General features: G+C 40.6%; 1 protein-coding gene across 2 annotated transcripts; it reads left to right on the top strand.

Annotated features, from left to right (window-relative positions):
- Positions 1 to 12,398: 12,398 nt before the first annotated feature.
- Positions 12,399 to 16,347, top strand: LOC116698246 (gap junction alpha-8 protein). 2 transcript variants are annotated; one of them, XM_032530061.1, is made up of 2 exons: positions 12,399 to 12,831; positions 13,200 to 16,347. In XM_032530061.1, exon 2 carries the CDS (start codon positions 13,215 to 13,217, stop codon positions 14,463 to 14,465), a length of 1,251 nt encoding a protein of 416 aa, XP_032385952.1. In that variant the 5' UTR covers positions 12,399 to 12,831; positions 13,200 to 13,214; the 3' UTR covers positions 14,466 to 16,347. The 2 variants fall into 2 exon arrangements, with proteins under 2 accessions (XP_032385952.1, XP_032385951.1); XM_032530060.1 differs by having other exon boundaries at positions 12,400 to 12,695.
- The last annotated feature ends 7,022 nt before the right edge of the window (positions 16,348 to 23,369 follow it).

Genomic DNA, 23,369 nt, shown 5'->3' with positions numbered 1-23,369 from the left:
CCTGTAAGACCAGCACGCCCATGGGTGCACAGATGGACGCAGGAGGGTTTTTGCTATTTAAACAACAGGGCGCTGAACGGGAAATTGACAACTGCGTCGGTCTTAAACTAGCAAAGACACTTGTGTCGGGTTTTGCTCTGCGCCGTGTGAAAAATAGGGCCCGTGTTGTCTTGGTTTAAATAATTATTATTCTATATCTTGCATTCAAATAAATATCCCTTTGTATTCAATTATAATTAATTTAACTTTATTGAGAAAATATTTCTTGTATTTATCCGTACTGTACTGCAAATGAACTTATCTGTCATACTGTGATAGTGTTGCCGCACTATCCTAATCATCATAGCACTAAATAGGAACAACCATAGTCTTCTACATAATTTCAAACAAACACCATGATGACTAGACCTTGGTTAGGTGTTCTTATAATGGATGTTAGTATGGTAGAATTGCTGTAATTATGGTGAAGAGCAAGCAAATATTGATTATATGCCAGTTACTGCCTTTTGCCTTTGCACAACTTCTTATTTTTTGCACAATACAACGGCAGAGTACAGTAACTGTCAAACAAAGGTCAGAGGCAGGGGCATGCAGACATTTGGAGGGGCTATTCCTCTAATTTGGAAAAAGGCAACAGCCCCCCCCCAAAAAATAAAAATAAAAATAAAGAAAGAAACTGAACACTGACACTATTGCTGTTGGTTCACCTATCTCTCTCTCTCTCTCTCCTCTCTCTCTCTCTCTCTCTCACTCTCTCTCATATATAGATATAGAGATATATACAGTAGATAGATATTATAAAGAACAACTACAACATCACTACAGCTAGTAAAATTATTTTACTCGATCCCCAGATTTTTAAATGCTCTGTGAACTGGTGCTCTTTATACATAAAATAATAACTAATTCACAATGCCATATTCGCCCCAGACACAATTTACGGTGAATTTATTATTATTGAAATAGTTGAGTCATTAGCCTTCTCCAACTTAATAAAATAGATCAAATAGGCCTACTTCACATTAAATGAATAATGTGGGATGGCTGTTTGACATTATCAAATGCTTCTCTCACAGCTGGTCTGCTTACAGTTTTAATCCAGGCTTCAGTTCTGCAAAGTTTCAGATCTTTTAGCTGCTTCATTGAGCTCTTTCTCCTTTTTCTTCAGTTGTCTTTGTTGTGAAGGCATACTTAAGCACACAAAACTAACAATAGGCTACACTTTTTTAATGCAAAGTTTATTACATTAACTAATTGGGACATTCATTTATCATCTCATAACAAAAAATGTAATAAACAATGTATGACCTAGCATGATTCAAGAGCCCAAACCTTCCCAGTTTGGGTTCTCTTCACTACAGAACACACACTCATGTAACGGAAGTAATGTAGCTACGTTAGCCTGCAGCTGCAACATACGTCATAATGTAGCATCTTGGTTACTATTCACAGGGCATTTGTTATAATAGCCATAACTTTAAAAACTCACATGAAGGCAGAAGGGTTTGCGCTGCTCCGTGTGTGAGAATATCAGTCTACGGAGAACATAAACAAAGTCACGTGACTGGGGGCCCAGGAAATCTGAAAGCAAGATTGAATGATGTATTAAATTTAATTTGATTTAACTTAAGTAATGATGGGCGTATTATCGCAATAATTGCGGCCAGAAATGCAAAAAAAAGAAAGAAAAAAAGAAGAAAAAAAAGTTTATTTAGGCTCTTTTGCCAGATGGGCAGCTAATTTAATCAGGACAAACGTGTTGTGGTTTGGGGTTTTTGTTTGGGGGTTATTTTCCCATTTGGCCTTCCCTGTGTTTTTGTCTCGGTTTTCTCCCTGGTCTGGTGTCATAGATTCTGTCTTATGTTTCTCTGTGTCTGTGTTTTCTGCTTCCTGTTGTTGATAGTCAGCTTCCTGTCTTGTCTTGTCTTGTCTTGTCTAGCTTCACTTTGTTTGTCTGATTGTCCTGCCCCACCCTAATATGATTCACCTGATGTGTCACCTGTTCCCCAGTACCTCGTTACCTCATTTATTTAACCCCAGTGTTTCTTCTGTTTCGTGCCAGATTCTTACGTCTCGTCCATGTGGTAGAGTCTTCGATCCTGTCTCATTCCCGCCTCATTCCCTGTGAGTTTTCCCTGGTTAGCCCTTGTGAGTTTTCCTTTTTGAAGTCCACCCTGTTTTTGTCTCCCTGCCCTGCGCCTGTTTTTGGGATGTGGACTTTTTTTGGATTTTTGCCTTTCGCTCCCTGTTTCTGTTGAACTGTGTCAATAAAGCGGTTTTTGAAGCTCCCTCCTGCCTGCTCTCCTCTGCCTTTGGGTCCTCCTTCCCCCCATTCACCACAACACAAACGGGCAGTTGCCCAGGGAACAACAGCCCATACCTGTGCACGTTCCTGGTCAAAGGTCAATTTTGAGCTTAGTTTTTAAGCATACAAACATTTCTTCATTATAACAACTAGTTTGTAAACTTTTGTCTGAACAAAACAGAAACTTTAAAGTCATTTTTCTTAGTTTCACATTCTAGCAAGTTAGGTTTTTTTTGCCTTTGCAGGGCAGCAGTGTCCTGAGCATCAATGAGTAATTTTAGCATGTTATATGACCATGCAGACTTGGTCTCACATCTTGAAGCTGTTCTAATCTAAGGGGGGGCAGCTCGGACCGGGACAGGAGCAGACTCAATAGACTGATCCGGAGAGCGAGCTCTGTCCTGGACTGTCCTCTGGACCCCATAGAGGAAGTAGGGGAGAGGAGGATGTTAGCCAAGCTGACATCCATCATGGACAACACCTCTCACCCCCTACATGACACTGTGGGGTCCCTGAGCAGCTCCTTCAGCAGCAGACTGATACACCCACGGTTGTAAGAAGGAGAGTACCGCAGGTCCTTCATCCCGGCCGCTGTCAGACTCTACAACACCTGCACTACCTGATAGTGTTGTAGTTTCTGTTCCTGTTTTTCTCCCATCTACATCACACACTTTCTGTTTATCTTTAATATTGGTATTTATATTATTTTATTACAAGTACTTACTTTTCAATATTTATGGTCTCAGGTTAATATAATTTAAATTATGCTACCGACTCTTGCTTCTTTGCTCTAATTACACATTCAACTTAACTTAATTTTTAACGTCACTTACACCGCAATATTGTTTCTCTTATCATGGCAACCGCACTTTAAAATCCTTTTGTTTGACGGCATTTTACTTACTCAGTCTACCATATTTTCATTGTCTATTTCTTGCCTGTATTTCTTGCCTTGTATTCTTGCCTTGTATTTCTTTCGTGCTTACTTGTTTGTGTGTTATTGTTTTGTTTTTCTGTTTTTTGCTGTTGCTGCTATGCTGCTACTTGTAACGACAGAATTTTCCCCGCGTGGGATAAATAAGTATAATCTAATCTAATCTAATCTAATCAATATTTCTTTATTGCTATTTCTATGTGTAAAGGGTTGCTTATAGTTAAAGTAATCCTCACTGGATTGCACTACAATGGTGCTTCTGGTCTATTTGTATTTTTATTCATTTAACTTTTTTTTAAAATCTCTTGATTCTATCTTGATTTTTATTTTGTCTTTCCTAAATTGCTTGAAGAGTTTTATTTGTGTGTGTAAGGCACTTTGAATTGCCTCTGTGAAACGAACAATTTAACCGAGAAATATGCAATACATAGTTAGATCTGAATTTCGTGAGCTTGGTGCATTGCACTGGAATGAAAAAGCCAGTTACTTCCAAGAGTTACGCTCTTCTGTCATTGTCTTAAACCTGCCCCATGTGAGATAAACGGTTGTGATTGGTCCGTCCAGATTCTGGATGGCCTGACATCTGTTGGAATCGGAGGGGGGCCTATTATTTGCCAGAGCCAATGAAACATGAGCTAGTTTCCAGGCTACAGTAAGTCATTATGGGAAACATCGAGGAAATCAGTAAGTTGATGAGTCAAGCTGTGGGAAAGTGGGAACAACAAGCTACACAAACTAAACAATGCTAATATACAGGAGTCCAAGAGAGCTGTTCCTTTACCTTCCTGCCTGTCTCCAACCATCCGCTCAACCTCTCAGTAGTCATCCTAAACTTCACTCTCTCTCATCCAGCTTCTTACATCCAGGCAGCACTTACATCCTCCCTCCAATAATGCCTCCTGTCTGCCCTTCACCCACCTCTTCTCCATTGTGTGCACATCAATTCTCCTCTCCCTCCCATGGTGCTCTTGGCGTTACACAGAGAGGAAGCTGCCCTTCCACTTCCTACTTCACTGGTGAGAACAATTTATGCCTTGTCCCTCCCTCCCGTCTCTCTCTATCTTAAACCCAGACTACATGCAGCTGCCAGTATGAGACCAGCATGTTACACGTGTAGTTGGCTCTCTTTTGTTTTGTAGAGATGCCTTGGGGCATGCACAACTAATAAATAAAATAATATTTACTTTTATAAACAACAGTTACAAAAGGGAATTAAGTTGCTTTACAACATGAACACACTTACAATAGTATATTAAAAATAAAGAATCAAAACTTGAAATTAAACTTGAAACGCTCTTCCTGAAATGACATCTAACAGCCGCAGAGGAGAGAACAGTTTTACAACAGGGATGTCCCGCTGTGATTGGCTTGTAAACACATGACCGATACTGATTGGTTTAACTGAAAGTAGCGCCACAAAACAGCTGATCAGTATAGGATATAAGTGATAAAGTTATTGAATCTCCCTGATAGAATTTACGCTGAGCTACATTTAGCAACAACAGGATCAGAAAATAGGATTGAAAGAAATTTTACAATGAAAGCACAAACAAATGAACAGCATAAAACAAGCTGAACAAAGTATTGATCACGGGATGATAGGCATCATGCCATTTTTAAGATGGTCCTGACAAGTTGTTACATTGGGTGCTACATGAGCCACTGAACGTGTCAATGAGGGAGTGTGCAGGGAGTAGTTTCACAAAATCAGGCCCTTTGCACACTTTTCCCCATAAAAACTCTACTGTTTTCTAATAATTTTAAGTTACTATTTGGTGGTGTTGGTCCCGACTTGGACCCTAGGTTCTTTGTTGGTAACATTTGATGGTGTCTCAAATCTTGCTCACAGGATCCAGGAAAGGGCAGGCACTAAATCCAAATGTGTTCACCAAACTTCCCTGGATAAAAATCACATGCATTTAAGATCTGAACACCAGACTCACAGACTTGTGTTGTAGCAGGACATGGAAGGGGAAACCTTAAGCACAAATGCAGGTAGTGAGTCTAAACAGTCCAATCTCCTCCCCATCAAATACACCGCTTTCTTTTGTAATCTTACCAACAATCAATCTGTACTTAACTCTCCAACAAACTGTCATACAATAGGCGGTGAAAAATATTTACTAAGGAACAAACTTTAATTTCTGAAAAACACTTTTTATTCATAGTGACGCATGTTCCTCTTTTAGCTCTAAAATTTTGTTTTGTGCCCCAGTTCCTGTAGTAAAGTGTGTTTAACAGGCCTGGTTATACACTTCCATGCTCTAAACGTCTGTGTGAGTGGCTGAGCACAGGAGGGACAGTGGGCTGGTCCAAATTCAACAAATCTGACCTCCTAAACACAATGGTCTAACCCAAGTCCAGCTGGGCGGCAAGAACTCTGCCCTCAAAAAAACAATGGACCAGATGTGACACATGTTGTAGGGACTATGTTCTCTGCGTGTGTGTGTGTGTGTGTGTGTGTGTGCGCGCATCTATGTACCTCATTTGAGTGTATCTGTACACACATGTGAGTACATATAAGCATGTATCTAAACTCACTCTGACTGGCATACTGTACCTTTCTGACTCAGTTTAAGATTACAGGGTCAAGCTCCTAAGGTGCAGCTTTTATCAATCCTCTCACCAGTTTTTGTTGTCTTATATCGAAGCGAGTAGCCGCAGTATCACCATTGTTTGTCTTGTGAATTTTGGATGCCTTTGAGTTTCAAACTTTCTCACCATCGCAGGAAATAAACGACTGCTTGGCTCTCAGAGGAAATGAGGAATTGTCGGAAAATTATGTTCACACTTGTGAAAGTGAGAGAGAAAGGTCTGTGTAAAAGCGGTTGTGTAACAAAGGAAAGCTGCTTGGCAAATTGTTGGTCTTTTGACATCTAATAGCTCCATTCAAAACAAAAGGAAGTGGCTCTAAACCGATGACTAATGAAAAGAGAAAACCTAAAGTTTTTGTCAATGAGGCAGTAGGTCACTATAACACAAAGACAAATGATGGCACACATATGGGCACAAATATATATGGACTCATGTTTGAACACCGAACAAAGACGTGTTTAGAAACAAGTGGATCTCTATCTTTAAGCGTAAGCCTTATGCCATTGAGGTCTTAGTGTTGTGCTATGTCATGGGACTCAGCGCTGCCCCCAGGTCAAGTTGTATCTGTGAAGGGCATCGCTGATACCATCTCTTTAAACCCGCTATGAATGCCTCCTTTCTGTGTATGTGACACTATGTATAACACAGACAATTAAAATAGTGAGCGAGAAAAAAGACACAAAAAGCACTTGGGCACATGAGCTTGTTTTTTTCCCTCAAAATGCTGTGTGGTCATATCAATTTTGAACAATATAATTTAATGCAATCCATGTCATGGATTCATTGTAATATAATATAAATATAAGACAATATAACAAGTAATTACTTGAATCAGGTAAAAGTAGTAATAACTCAATGCAAAAGCACTGCATGCTACTTTTCAGGTTACAATTTTTCATATCCTTCCTAATCAGTCTACAAGTTTGATTTTGAACAGGATTTTTTTCTAAAAACTAAAAGATGAAGTGTGTTGAAAAAATTGTCTGAACTACTTTAAAAAACATGGATCAGCTGGAAATGGCATTGTCACAAAGCTAAAAACACAATAAACGTGTGATGATATAATAGAAAACTGGCTAATACACATTAATACTTTTTTCTGTAGAATATGTATCCTTTTAATTTTGATACTTAAAGTGGCTACATATGCAACTTTCAGTTTGCATTGATTCTAGTGTGTTTTTTTTCCCACACCTGCTGTCACAAAGGTCTTTTCTTTTATGGTGCTGTATTACTCACTGTATATTATTGAGTTAGCACATTTCATTAAACCCAATGATGCTTTACACAAGTACAGGGGGACAAGGGAAAAGCAAATAGTAGGCCAAAACGGACTAAAAGTGATAAAATGTCCATGCTAAATGGAAGGGGGACGCAATTTAATGTAGGCTACTGACATACAACTACATCACGCAAAGTAAAGTTATTTCATGAATTAAATAGACATATTACTTAAATTAATCCTAAAGTTACTCTGTAATTGCTGTAAAAACTACAGCTCCCAGCTGTTTTAGAGAAAGAACCTTTGTTAGAAAGGAATCTATGTAACCGGTTTCTTTTCAACATTTGTTAGCAATGAGAAATAAATCTAGAGTAATGCCAGTCTTTTTTCTTTAATGTAAGGTATTGCTCCAGCTGCTAGATAATCTTGAAAGGTACAGTACAATTCTGCTGTACTTTTAGGATGTACTGTGAAACGGGTTTCGCTGTCAGCTAAAAATGCTGAGGTCACAAGATACAGCGGTCTTCATGCATTACACACTTAATTTGTGTGATCTATTGAAGCTGAATCATTTACTCAATGGAGGATTTATAACCAGCATATTTGAGCCGTTCCACTAATGCAAAGGAGGTTCAGACACTTCAAGCAATTATTTTGAGCGTTAAATGAGAGTTAATATTAGTTAGCTATTACTGAAGTCAGAGTGATTCCTCGCCTTTCATTAAAGTTTGCATTGACTCTTATCCTCTGAGCAGAGCTTAGAGAAAGAGCCCACACACTGTCAACCACAACTGAATGAACACCAGCACAGCAGTGCCAATATATCATGCTGTATATCTAACTTCTCTTCCAAAAGGTGCAGTGTGAATAACGTTTGCTTGCATATATGCCATTTGGAACGGCCAGTTCCATCTGTGCTGCAGTTGTCCTGAGAAGGGTGCAGATGGAAAGAGACAGAGCAACCATGTGCTGCAACAAAGACATGACCCTTGATGTGGCCAAACCAGAAGCACCGCTGCAGAAGATTGTATCCAGAACCCTCAAACAGAAACTACCTTGTACTTTAGGTATAGATCAGAAGGTAAAAATCTGTTTTGAAAAGGACATCATTACATGCTCACTACATAGGACATGAGTGAAGGAAAAAGGTTATGTCCAGTAAAAGAAACTTACTCCTTCCTAAAATGCCTTTCCTAAAAAACCTTTAGGGAGCAATGAGAGATGTTCATCGTGTGAGAGGTCACCAGGAGGCAAAAACAAACCACGTGTCACAATCCCATAAAGCACATTGTTAGGTGAAATGTGTGTCTTAAATTGCAGCACATTGATAAGGTTGTTACACTAGTAAGATTTCAGTTACTTCCTGTCTGTCAAAGGCCCTGTGAGCAGGAAGCGCGTGGCACCATTCCGCCGTAGGCAGATCGCCGTACGATATGTTTGTTAGCGTGTTAGCATTCTGATTAACGGTCAGTTGGTGCCCTGCTTCGGAGGTCTAATCTGGCCCCCACGGCTCACTGCACGTGCTCAATAGAGTCCGCACCCTGCATCATGACATCATGTCTTTGTGTAAAATCCTGGTGCCATTCACGAGCCCACCGTAGGGCTTAGCATGCAAGCGTCAACTATACCAACACACAGCTCTTTAAAGGGAGTCCCCTGGTCCCCCAGCTCTGTGGATACACCCTGATACTTCCACAGAGCTCTGAACAGAGCTCTATCCTCCGACCCAACGGACTGAGCTCATGTGCCATCCAGGGCCCAGAGGAGAGCGAGTATTTGGGCTTTTTTGTCGGGGACATTTTTAAATGAGAAGATATCCCTGCTCCTGGATATATGGAGAATGGTTCTAGCTTTCCAATCAGCTAACATACACACTGATGTTCCTGGACGTTATGTTATTCAGAGAGAAACTGTAGAAAGTGATTTGGGGACATTTAACAAGATCTTGTACTGGTTATTTGCTCTGAGATTACATCATCTATTTGTGAAAAGCTGTGGGATCAGTGAAGCTCAGTGTGGAGGCCAAGTCTGCCACTAACCCACAGATCAGAGACCAGGCATCAAGAGGTGGACTTTCTAGTTCACCAGCCCAGTGATGTCACCTAGGACAGACAACCCAATTGGGTGAGATACAGCGAGGGTTGGCCATGATATTATGGGCAGAGTGAAGATCCATCCATAAAAGGAGTGGTGACTTCTATTGAATATTGGTTGTTGATTTTTACCTCTGATACAGGTTGATATAGAATGAGGCCACCTCCATTGTCCATATGAGGAATTGATTAAAATACAAATACAAATACAATGACTGAATAAAAGATGCTGTTTCTTTCTTTACCCTTGTTATTTATGAATTGAAAAAAGATTGCCATTTCCTATTATAAACTATAAATTATTCATTTATAGTAGACTTATCGGACAGATTCCTTAAAACCTAATGGAGGCTGTGAATCGTACGCCTTAAAAAGCAGCAAACCATTAGACACATTTATGCAGTTCACACGTTTTCTATTCAGACTAAACACTAACTCTAAACAAAAAAACGTTTTTAATTTTTAACTAAAGGTTAAATATAAATATGTTAATTAAAAGCACTATATGTGTTTTTGTTCCAACTTACAAATACCAGTTTTGAAGGCAAATCAGACTTCACAGAAAAGCACTGTTCAAACTTCATTGGGTCCTGGGGAAATAAAACAATTGTGGAACCTGGAAATTAGATTGTGCAAAGGGAAATGAATTGCGTGAATGTAAACAAACTGTCTTGTTTAAGACTGCCATGCAATTGTTTTGTTCCTTCCTTTCAATTTGGTGCATCCGTGGTTTACTGGGAGAACACGTTTTCAACAGCTTAGATCGCAGACAAACAAAAGCTTTCTTCAAATAAACTTTTCCAAAGTCCAACTGTTTGTAAATGGAAATATTAAATGTTGGCACAAATAAATCACATTGTTGAGTTCTGCATTTCAAAACAATGTGTGGTAAAATGTAAATGTATAATGTATAATGTATAATGTATGTGTCTAATGTAACAACAACATCCTGTTCCCCATTGGCTGACAGACTCATTTAAAACATATGGACGTAGGAAAGCTGTTGGATGTTAATAAAGCCACATTTTTTTATTTAAAACTCTCAACACCATTATCTTATAAATGTGACAGAGCAGAACGTTTCCCAGTTTAACAAACAAGTCACCAGTAACACTATACTATTAAGGAAGCAGCTGTAAACCTCCAACACTCAAACTAACAACCTCTAAACTAATTTGTTCAATTTGTTCATCCTATTCAAAATATTATAATTGTTAAATAACTAGTTTTATTAAAGTATTACTATTTTTATTGATTATATTACAGTGATTCTAAACCGCCAAATCAATTGTGCCCCCCCCCCCCCCCCCAAAAAAAAAGAAAAAAAGTTTAGATTAGATTAAACTTTGTGCAGAGTGCAGAGTACAACAACAAAGACAAAGAAATGCAGTTTGCTTCCAACCAGAAGTGCAAAAGAGCACAAAAGTGCAATGTGATATTCAAGTATAGACAGGTAGGGCATAGGCAGGACAAGAAATATGGCAGTGTTATAATAAATAACACTATACGGTCATATAAAATTCTCGAGGTGCACAGGAATTACATTGCTGTACTTGTGTGTGTTTATATCTTTACATACACCAAACTATGTATTTAAATGATGTATTTACATACAATACATTTGTTGGGTCAAAGATGCCCGTGTGGGGAGCCTGGGTAACTCAACCGGTAGAGCGGCGTACTCCTTGACGCAGCGACCGTGGGTTCGACTCCAACCTGCGGCCCTTTGCTGCATGTTGTTCCCCCTCTTTCTCCCCCTTAATGTCTTCACCTGTCTTATACAAATAAATTAAAACGCACAACAAATAATCTCAAAAAAAACCTGCCCGTGTGTTATGAATCAGATCTGCAGTCAGTGTCCAAGAAGAAGTGACGTTTTTCATTATTCAATTTATCCCTAATATTTTAGAGGTAAATCATTGCATTTGTGCAAACCTGGAGGAGATTTTATAATGAGAATTTAACATATTTAGTCAGCTTTCTTTATGCTCTGCGGTAGCTTTTCTTCTATTCAAACATCTGTGGAATGAATCGGAGATCAAAGACTGTTGCTGAATGTGTTGCTTCCCTGGACTGGGAAAGTTTGACTAACATCAATAATAGAGACATTTCAGCGTGCGCTTTCACTAGATGGTTCACATTCTTCACATTCCAGCTAAGTGACTCAGATATGATGATACACGCACACAACCGCACACAGAGGGAGACTCAGTTATCGACGATGTTAAAACTCACATTTGATAACAATAGTGATGGTCAAGTGAGAATTTATGAATTAAAATGCAAAAACTGCACTGTTTAAATAAATGTGTTGTTACATAAGAAACAAAATGCTTAAATGTGATTTTCAAAAAAACAAAAACTCACAACTATGGACATTTCTGCGTATTAATCAAAAGTTTGCTTCTGAATTACATGTCTCCCCTTTAGTTGCACAGTTAACAACTGGTATTCTTCTTTTGGCTATTGAGGTTGGCAGATTCAATGATATTCACAAGGAAAACAGATTATTTGAGTGATTTGGGATGAGTGGAGAGTGAGTGGAATTTTGTTTTGTACAACAATTCAGGAATATAAATTTTGCATGAAATGGCCCAATAAAACCCTGACATTTCCTTGTATGAAGATGATCAACAATTGCCATTGTTGTTTCACTTTAACGTGCTAACTTTGTTTCAACAGCCTGGAAAAGAAAGCAAGATGGACTATTTTATCAATATTTACATTGATTTCTCCAGTTTTATTCTAGTAAATGTTTTGTCAGGGATTTAGGAATTTTGTTGCAGATATAACGGTCTGAAAATCTGATTGGGAAAATTATCCAAATCATTGTTTTCAGACTTATTTAGTAGTTTTGATGTGTTGCAAAGCTCATGCATAAAGAACGGGACACCAGCTCCTCTAAACGAAAACAGAAAATAATAGGCTCAACATTAGAGAATTTCTCTTCTTTGAACCCATAGTTGAAATAAAACCTACTGCTGCCTATACTGAATAGCTGTATAAACAACAATGTCCAGTGTTAATTCAGGAGGACATAAACTATCTTTCATCCCTGCCTGAGCCGATAGTTTGTCACTGACCTGCCTCCCTGCTCTAATGTTAGGCCTGGCAGTGCAGCTCGAGGCACATCAGATGCTGTTGTTGTTTTATCTACTGTATCTGTGCTTCTACATACGTATGTATGAGGGAACTGCATGCATGGAGCTGGACTGCTCTTCTGTGGACTCGGTGCCCTGGCCGTACGGTGTCCATGTTGGAGTGGGAGCCTGAGGCCTGCTCCCATACATCCCCGCTCTGGCTCTGTTGATCCTATTGTCTCCTGCGTCACCACACGTCGCCCAGCAAATAAAGGCCGTCTGGCTCCAAGCTTAAATATTGCAGGAAACTAAAAACCAACCATCAGAGCCGATTCATTCACATCTGCTCAGTGGGGCGACAAGGACGGGGCTTTAGGTGGGAAAGAGGGCAGAAAAAAGTTCACTTTTCCCTGCTGGGTGCCAAGAGAACGGGACAGGACTCAACTTTGCCGGAGCCGCAGCTGTGGCAAGTTGCCCATTTGATTACATTTTAATCTATATCATACCTTACAGAAGCAGGGACTCTTTTCTACCTATTGATCTCTCTTTATTGTTTTTATCGGGAAGTTTTTGTGTGGAACCGTTTAAAGAGCTAGAGCAAGGTATTTTTTGGTTTGCACCATTTTGTTTAACATCGTAAACAGTGTAACAACAAAATCAATACCTTTCTAAGTTTTTTAATGTTTTATTTAATATTTGACTCAATGTTTTAATCTAATTTTAATGGGAATAGAATGGACTCAAACACCCTTTAGAGGTTTTACATTTTTCAGGTTTTCTAATAGAATTACATTTGGTAGCATACAATGATGGCTTATATGTTTGATTTTTTTTGGCAAATTAGAGTTTTTTCTACATTTCTTACTTTTGCCACTGTCTATTCCCCTCCCCCTGTTTGTCCTGCCTACCCCACCCTCCCTGTCTGTCTGCTCCCTCTGTGTCCCTTCCTACCCCACCCTTCATTCTGCAGGGCTACGGACCCATCATGGGTGACTGGAGCTTTCTGGGTAATATTTTAGAGGAAGTTAACGAGCACTCTACGGTGATCGGCCGGGTGTGGCTCACGGTGCTCTTCATCTTCCGTATCCTCATTCTGGGTACGGCGGCAGAGTTTGTGTGGGGCGATGAGCAGTCTGACTATGTCTGCAACACACAGCAGCCCGGATGTGAAAATGTGTGCTACGATGAGGCCTTCCCCATCTCCCACATTCGCCTGTGGGTGCTGCAGATTATCTTTGTGTCCACTCCATCTCTGGTGTATGTGGGTCATGCTGTGCACCATGTCCACATGGAGGAGAAACGCAAAGAGCGAGAAGAAGCAGAACTTAGCCGGCAGCAAGAGCTGAGTGAGGAGCGTCTCCCTCTGGCACCTGACCAGGGAAGTGTCCGCACCACTAAGGAGACCAGCACAAAGGGAAGCAAGAAGTTCCGGCTGGAGGGCACACTGCTGAGGACCTACATCTGCCACATCATCTTCAAGACACTGTTTGAGGTAGGCTTCGTGGTGGGCCAGTATTTCCTGTATGGCTTCCGCATCTTGCCGCTGTACAAATGCAGCCGCTGGCCCTGCCCCAATACAGTGGACTGCTTTGTGTCTCGTCCCACGGAGAAGACCGTCTTCATCATCTTTATGTTGGCTGTTGCCTGTGTTTCACTCTTCCTCAACTTTGTGGAGATCAGTCACCTGGGCCTGAAGAAGATTCGCTTTGTCTTTCGCAAGCCGGCCCCCGCCCCAGCCCAAGGTGAGGGCTCGGCCCCCTTGCCGCCACAAGGGAAGAGCCTGCCCCCCATGGCTGTACCCTCCCTGCAGAGAGCAAAAGGTTACAAGCTGCTGGAGGAGGAGAAAGTTCCCATAACTCACCTCTACCCACTGGCTGAGGTGGGCATGGAGGCTGGCAGAGGGGCCCCACCCTTCCAGGGGCTGCAGGAGAAGGTGGAGGAGGTGCTTCCCATGGGGGACATCTCTAAGGTGTATGATGAGACTCTGCCCTCCTATGCCCAGACCACTGAGATAGCGGGGGTAACATTACACGAGGAGGAGTCAGTGGAGGTGCAGCCGCCGGAGGTGGAAGCAGAGAGAGCGGAGGAAGTTGTTGATGAGGATGTGGAGGTAGAGGAAGCAGTGAAAGGGGAGGGGGCAGGAATGAAGGCCACGGATACGATAGAAGACACCAGACCGCTGAGCCGACTAAGCAAAGCCAGCAGCAGGGCCAGGTCAGACGATCTCACCGTATGAACCTGTGAGAGAGAGCACATGTACACCTGCACACACAAAAAGTTCAACATAAGAGAGAGCACACACACACACACACACACACACACACACATACACACGCACACAACTCAAGACAACACAACTCTTGAATAGGCTGGTCAAAAACCAATGGATGAAAAACTAAATATACAGGGATAGATTAAAACCTTTGAGACACAAGCAACAATTCTACATAGAGACAAAAAATCTGCGTGTTTGTGATAAAAATGAAATATAAAAAGTAGAGGTTAAAGAGGGGAGGAGTAGGTTTTTTATTAAGCGTGTTCTTATATTTAAAAAATGTGGAAAGGACACATGCAGGGGGGAAATGTTTTTACTTGATGAAAATCCATGTTCAATTTTTAAAAACATCTTTTTCTATTGAAAGAGTTTTAATCATATACAATGAAAGATTAGACATGTGTACATGGGGTTTGAGTAGACAGGGGAAAGAGAGTTATAATATACTTGTGTGTCTGCAAATCAGTAATTTTGCTGTAGTTAGGCACTGACTTAAATTTCCATTCAGACAGCGACATACTGCAAATGTGCAGCATGTGGCTGCACACGGCACGGGTGAGAGGGCTCACGCATACACAAACCACACGATTAAGTGCTGGTACATTTACAGGTATACAGCTCTTTGAGAAGAGTAAGAAAAGTCCATTTTCAGGTTATGAAGAGCATACCTTTGTTTTTGCACATTCAGAGGTTTAGACTCTGTGCAAGGCCTTTAACCCTCATAACACCTCATCTATGCATCCATTTACACAGGATTCTTTCAAGTGAAGAGAGATGTGCATCAATTTCAGAGTATTTCTCTCCTTTTCATGTTTATATACCAGATAGCACAGCCAGAGCTTAGTAAGTGAGGAAAAAACCCCAAAAAAGACCACATGTTGAATGTCTTTTTTCAATGTGATTCTGCATATCTTCATTTTAGATTTGCTCATGTTTTGTAGCATTTAAGTAGAACTGTGTACTGTGATATCAGTTGGCACCATGGCAGAAAACAGGGCTCATTTTGCCCTATCAGAGAATGAACTATAGTAGCGACCTCAGGCCAAATCCTCTCTTTTCGTGCAGTACAAACAGGCGTCCGGGCGATAAAGATCATGCACCATCAGCACAAAGTATTGTTGGAGGCCAGACAATAAAAAGAAACCACACATCAATGAAAACAAGCATCCTTGACCTGGCTGTGAAAAAATCTTTCTACTTGATTTTAATGTGACCATAGTAGGTCCTTACCCCGTAGGAAAACAACAATACTCATGACATGCTTTCAAATTCAAACGGAAACAAACAACTAGGGGCAACTCCCGCTGTACATAATACCCTATCTCATGTCTGAAAATGCACATAATGTGCAGAGCAGCTGTTTTCAGTTATTTCACTGTCTAGATGAATCACAAAAGTTCTCATTGTGATTACAATATTGATTTAATCTCACAAACACAATATAGTAGAAGAAAATTCCCTCACTGCGGTGTTGTGCATCTGTCTGAGTAAAGATGATTTTTTTGGGAATCATTGGCAAGTATACGTTAAGCCTTAAAGTTTGCCTTGGGTTTATCACAAATCTTCCTCTCGCATTCTCTGGCTTTGTTAATTCAAACAGCTGCCACTGTATGATTTTCTGTGCCTTACCTGTATATGTAAATTCTCAAATGTTGTAAGATTGTAGCAAGTGCTTACATTGCTCTGGGACCTATGTGAATTTGATGTTTTATTTGCTTCTTTTTTATTTTTATTATCTGAGTTTTATTTTCAAGTGTAAACATGATAATGTTCATGATGTTCAAATATTAGGGCATAAAGTGGCATGTTTGAGGACATGAACACACTCAAACTGTGCAGGCTTCGCCCATTCTTTTGCCATTATGTGTACACACACACACACACACACACACACACACACACACACACACACGCACGCACACTCACACACACACACACACACACGTGCGTTTTTGGGGGTATGATCAAATGGCTTTAGAGGAACTCAGAGAGAAGGCAGCTGTGACCCCTTTGTAACCCCCAGACATCCCTTTGCCTCCCATAATCCAATGCTGTGTAATATGAAACAAAATGAGCCTTCATTAAATCACCAAATTGTTGAACACATTTAAGCATTTCACAGTGTTACAATTAAAGCATGATGCTGGTCTTTGTGTACATCAATATGACTGGTAATGTATGATTTTTTGTATTTTAAGACTGTTGCATTGCTTGTATGTTTGTAAGAAGACATGATTAATCTTTAAAAAAAGACAAAAAAAACATTTTTACTAACTTGTAGTCTTCTTTGCTGATAGATGTGTGGCAGTATCTTCTTTTGGAATGTGAACAAATGCAATAAAAAGTCACACGTGGTCAAGAAGTGTCACTGTCAGGGTTTCTATGCTAAGTGCATGCACGCACGCACGCACACACGCACGCACAAAAAAACCTAAACTTACTAAAACGAAATTTCAGGTGGCAAGAGATTCCGTGTAAGTCCAAAGTGTTTGCTGGCCTTTCCTTGTCCTGATCGGACTGTTTTCATACGGGGACATTTTTTCTTTTTTTGCTGAAAGAAGCAAATCTGCAGTGTAGAAGCAATCTTCCACTGTTATGCCTGCTCAATTGGGAGTGATGTTGGGCACAGAAGAGTTGGAAGTTGTTAATGAATGTAAATATTTAGGTGTGATTATAGACTCTAGACTCTCTTTTAAAAACCATGTTAAAATGATATCCAAAAGAATTAAATTGAATCTTCATAATTTTAAACAAATTAGAGGATCTCTATCAGATTCAGCTGCTCTGATGTTCCTGCATTCAATGATACTTTCACATGTGAACTATTGTATCACCAGCTGGTCTATGTCGGGTACTACTACCCTAAAACCAGTTGAGCTTCTGTACAAGGAGGCGCTTAAGACTCTGGATAAAAAACCTCTCTTTTATCATCATTGCAATATCTTAGAGAAATATAACTTACTGAGTTTTGATAATTATTGTAAATTTTCCTCTTTGTGCTTAATTTATAAAATGCTTCATGGTCTGGCGCCACCCCCATTGCTGGAGTTTATTAAATATAGACAAATGCGGATCACCAGAGCGGTGGTAAACAGGGACTGTGAGGTTCCTTTCAGAAAAACCTCCATCAGCCATAATGCACTATCTATTAAAGGTAGTGCATTATGGAACACACTTCCTCCAGCTATAAGGGAGCGTCCCACTTTGGTCTCCTTTAAGAGCCAGGTAAAGCTGTGGCTTAGAGCTAACCAAACGTGTAACCACCGCTAATTGTTTCTTTTTATATCTAAATGTTACTATCCTATGTCTTTTGCGTAAACTCCAACCTGCCTATTGGACTGCAGATGGAAATTAGCCCTTGGGCTACAATCTGGCACATTTACATGTACTGTTGCACATTTTCATCAATGTGCATTGTCCTGAATGAATAAATAAATAAATAAATAAATAAATAAAATAGAAATACTGTTACAAGACACTGAACCTCGAGTTGCCCCCGATGCTGCGCATCAGAGTGTAAATGTGTGTGAGTGTTTATCTGATGAGCAAGTAGCACCTTGTACAGCAGCCTTGGCCACAGTGTGTAAATGTGTGAGTGGTGAATGATTCCTGTACTGTGTAAGTGCTTTGCGTAGTAGAGAGTAGTTGTTAAGACTAGAAAAGAGCTATATAAAAACAGTCCATTTACATTCACAAGGAAGAGTCAAACTTTCTACTTATGTAAAATTACAAAGTATTAGCATCGATATGTACTTCAAGAACCAAAAGTAAAAGTACTCATCAAGCAGAAATCCTCAATTATTTGTTGATTAATTAATTTTCATTCATCTGAATCCACAAAGTAACAAGCAACTAAAGCCGTCAAATAAATATATAAGTAAATAAATGTGGAGTGGAAAATACATACATACTAACATTTTGAAGTATGAAATAAAGAATGGAAATGCTCAACCTAGTGTACTTCCAAACTGTCCTTAAGTACAGTACTTGAGTAAATGTACTTCACACCCATCAAAGGACAATACATTTACATTTGACCGATCCACATGTCTTTGGACTGTGGAAGGAAAATAATGTCAGAACAGGGAGACAATGCAAACTCCACTTTGGACTTATTGGAGTCATAACGCATGCTCCATCAGGACAGGCTTAAAACATTAAGTGCACAGGGGTTTGCTTGTTTTACAACAGGATAAGATAAAAAGAAAATATAAATAAATATATATAACTAAGTCACCACTAAGGGGCAGTATTGTAAAAGGATTTGTGGACCAGTCAAAAGCTGGTTCAAACCGGTTTGAATAGGAACAAAAATTGAGATAACAGGGAAAAAGAACTAGATTGTATTTTAGTGTCTGGATCAGTGTGTTATTTTACATCTGGTCATTTGGAGTTTCATTGATAGAGACCTGCGACATTATAATATAATGTTTTTGTATGTTTCCAATAAATAGCATTGCACTTTTTTTTTAAGTTCATTGCTTTAGGTGCAGGGTAGTATCTAAATGTGACTCAGATGAGCATGTTAATATTTCTTCTCAACTCCCATCTTCTCTCGTCATAATTTCTGCGGCTAGACAGGATTTAAAAGTTGAGGGACATGCCCTTCCCTCCCCAGTGAAAATTACGCCCTTGCTTATTGATGGTTATAAAATGTCATCATAGAGCTTTAAATGTAGTGAAGCTGTTCTTTGAAGGGAAATCTTGGCCCATCCCAAGCTCCACTCTCAGGGCACTTTTGGTTGACAAACTTAACCGGTGTTGGAATTAAATATATTCATATCATGTGTGCATGAACATCATTATATTCACGTAGTGCATTATATTAATCATGTGTGTTAAATTCATTATATTTTGAGCTAAAGAGCAAAAGCATTACACATAGTCTTCTTGGTTTCAGTGTGATAGTTCATAAAGTTCACTGTGACCTTTTAATAAGTTGTTTTGGTACAATGTGTCCAACCATAGCTCTGCCTAGTGAGTTTAATTCTGAAAAGCAGGGCCAAGGGTGGTTAGGGACACGTCCTGTGTTTGGGTGAAGGTCCTCTCCAGTAGCAGTCTGAGACCTGTTATAGGGTGAAGGTCCTCTCCAGTAGCAGTCTGAGACCTGTTATCTATTTTGCAGGCCAAGCTCTGCTTGGCACTAACCTTCTGAAGACAAAACACAGCGCACAAACATGTCACGTGGTAACAAATGAACTGACCCAGGTACACATAAGATCATGCAGAAAGGGAAAAGAGTTAGACAAACTTAGGGAGAGCTATGGATGCATAATTCTCTTTAACCTTGTCTCTGGAATATTCCATGGTATTAAACGTTCTTTCATCCAACCTACGGACTTGAACCCTTCTTCCTGAAAGAATCTAGAAGGGCAGGATGTCGCCCCAACATTTTGGCGAGCTAGCCAGGAGGAAGAGGTTCCATTGGACAAAACAACCAGAACCGGACACTCTGATCATTCACCAAGGGCGCCCACCTAAAAGGTAAGCAGAACCTGTTTATATCAAATCTGCTATATTGGAGAAAACTAAATTGAATGTGTGAGGTCCTTGGTTCTGGTTGACAATTTAGAAAGGTATTTTGATTAATCTTGACATCAAGACATAGAGGTTGGATTCTAGGAACGTACCATATTGTGACTAATTTTGTTGTGATAATATAAAGAAAGTCAGACTCAAGGGGTAGCACTTTAAAGAAAAAGTGTGAATGTGTAATGTTGAAGTAGACATGAAAAGCAGCACTATATTGGCTTAATTAGTGTGAAGAAGAGTCAGAGACGAAAGGTAGCGTCTCTAAAAATAGAGTCGTGAAAGGTAGTGACACTGAGGTGATCATGAAGGGTAGCACTAACATTGACTATTTAGTGTGAAAGGTAGTCTCAAGTTTAAAAATAAATTAAGGAAAGTCAGACTCAAGGGGTAGCACTTTAAAGAAAAAGTGTGAAGGGGTAGTGTCGAAGTAAACATGAATGGCAGCACTATATTGGCTAAATCAGTGTGAAGAAGAGTCAGAGGCGAAAAGTAACATCTCTAAAAATAGAGTCGTGAAAGGTAGTGACACTGAGGTGATCATGAAGGATAGCACTAACATTGACTATTTAGTGTGAAAGGTAGTCTCAAGTTTAAAGTAATTCTCTGTAAAAAATAAATAAAATAATAATAAGAAATAATAAGAATAATCATAAATTTGGAGTAATGGAGGCCCAAAGAGATCATATAATTACCGGCGTAGGCTGCGGGCCCTATAAACCGTGGAAAAAACAAATGGAATTGATAATGCGCGGAATGGCAGATAAGACAGCTGAAAAAGACCAGGAAAAGGTTAAAAAAGAAACAAAGACAGTGTTGTGGCCTCTCGTTCAGGATAACGCAGAGGACACCACAACTACATTATTGGCACATTTGTGGAAAGTCAGAAATAGATATAGACAGGAGTTAGAAGAATGTAAGAAACAATTGGGTGACTCAAAGGCTTTGATACCACGATCCAAACTCAAGAAAAAGGTAAAAGAATTAGAGGCCCAGGGTCTGAAAATTCATGAATTAGCATTAATGGGCCAAAGTGTGAGTCATCTCATGTCAGACAAAACAGAAAAAAACGAGGGAGTCAAGGGAGCCAAAGGTCCTATGTTTCAGAACAAGACAGAATCAGAACCCAGACATGACATTAAGCCTCCCTCTTATGTTGCTACATCCGACACTCAGACTGACGAACTAAAGGCCCCCAGACCCCCGGACTATACCCAATAATAGATGTGACAAGCGGCACAGTTACTTTCTTCCTTGACTCAGGACACCAGACCAGACAGACAGAGCCAAGCGCGCCCCCGAGCCCCTCCCCTCTCTGCTCCTCTCCTTCTGTAGAACAGGAACGCGCACTCTCAGAGCAGCAAATGGAAAGTTATGAGAATGCTCCATTCAGTCAGAGAATGAGGCTTGAACAGCTGGAGGAATACAAGAAACAGAGTAACACAGGCCACAAGCAGGGAGTAGGACACTCTGGAGGGAAGGCGCGAGAAAGAATTAAGGGACAGGAAAAAATCCAGAGAAAAAGGGCAATACATCTGTGTGGTTCAGGAAGGCGGTGTTTGCAGGGCTGCCATCAGAGGTGTGTGTAAAATTGGAAGAAAATCCAGATTTAGATGATGATTGTGAAGATGCGGTGTGGCGGAAACATGTTAGACATCATTTAGATATTGCTAAACGTAAAGCTGACAAAAAGGGGAGTAAAACACAGAGCTGCAGACACAGATTTTGAAACTACAGTTAGCAGAAGCAAAAGCTAAACTTAACAAAAAGATGCTCAGTAACAAATGTCTGTCACAATGCCTGCTAATTCTAACCCATACCCTCCAGTCAACCCCTCCCCTTTCCCTTGTGATCCTATCCCCCAGATCCCTCCTCCCTTTCCTGCTCCTCAGCAAGCCTATCCTACTGCTTTCCTATCTCCCCAGGGATATTTTTCCCATCCAGAGGTCAGTTCCGGGGTACATACAGGGGGGGCTGCAACTCGTTTCAACAGACCCCAACCACTTCGACAGAGTGGATGCTTCTTGTGCGGGGCCATGGACCACTGGAAAGTTGCCTGCCCACATGCTCCACCAAGGCAGAGAGGGCGAGGCAGAGGACAACGAGGGGGGCACCAGGCCCAAACCCCACCATTGCTCCCAGCTACGGACACCCAGGCCAGTATCCCCTGACACAGGAAGGTGACCAGGCTCCAGGATGGTATGAGGGTATGTACTGAGGGGGCCCAGGGGAAGCTACGGAGAGGGCTTTGGCAGAACCTCTCCTTGCAGTGGAAGTAGGTGGGAAAGACTATCCATTTTTTAGTGGATTCAGATGCTCCTACTCCACTTTGAATGACACAAATAATGCACCTCTATCAGAACGATTTGTGACTGTTGTAGGCTTCGCTGGGAAAAGACAGAAGCTGCCTGTTTTACTTCCTCTTCTGTTCACTGAGACACCCACTCACACTGGCATCCTGTCTGCCTAACATCAATGGAAACCCTGGATTTGCAGCCTCCGTCCGTATGTACCACCTGCTGACCCTCCACACCTCACCCTCCATTATGACAGAGAAAATGACCTTCTCTATTATAATGAGTTTTCCGATAACCTATTTGGTAAACAGTGGGATTTAAAATCCACTAGCATCTATGCAGGTAACCAAGGTGTAGCTGTTGAGGTAGAACTCACCCCTGAACAAATGTCCTGGTATAAAATGTCAGGTGAATCTGTTCCCCACATTACTCAGGCAATAAACCCCAAACATCAAGCTAAGGAATTAGGCCCAATGGTTAAATCTGCAGTAGCTGCTAAAGATTTTAGACGCACTCAAACTGACGTTGTTTTCTACTCACCCAGCACTGACACATACTCCATCCACATGTTCCCGCCATATGTGCATGATACTGCTTTTTTGGAGAACTGTCTCATTTCCAGGTCACATGGTAGAGAAATGACTGATCACCCTGACGCGGCTGCCCCGGTGACCTCACTTCCTGAATCCATGGAGTACTGGCTCCACAGATGTAGGGTTGGTGCATTGTAAACCTGTCACATTTGAAATGAAAACTTTGCTACCGATCAGACAGCCTCAGTACCCCATTAAACCAGTGGCTATTGAAAGTATTTCTCACACAATACAAGGCCTATGGTGCACGACTTGAGAAAAGTAAATGCTAATCTGGGAACACCTACGTGCCCCGTTCCAAATCCCTATGTGGCCTTTACAAATTTGTTGCCTACACAAAAATGGTTCACATGCATTGATCTGGCTAATGCTTTTTCTGTCTCCCGTTAGACCTAGAGCGTCGCGAACGGTAAACATCTGCACTGACTCAGCATATGTGGTAGGGG

Source organism: Etheostoma spectabile, chromosome 11 (assembly GCF_008692095.1).
Source record: "Etheostoma spectabile isolate EspeVRDwgs_2016 chromosome 11, UIUC_Espe_1.0, whole genome shotgun sequence".
NCBI classification, from domain to species: Eukaryota; Metazoa; Chordata; class Actinopteri; order Perciformes; family Percidae; genus Etheostoma; species Etheostoma spectabile.
Note: the sequence above shows the minus strand (reverse complement) of the source record. Positions and strands in the feature narration are given on the sequence as shown.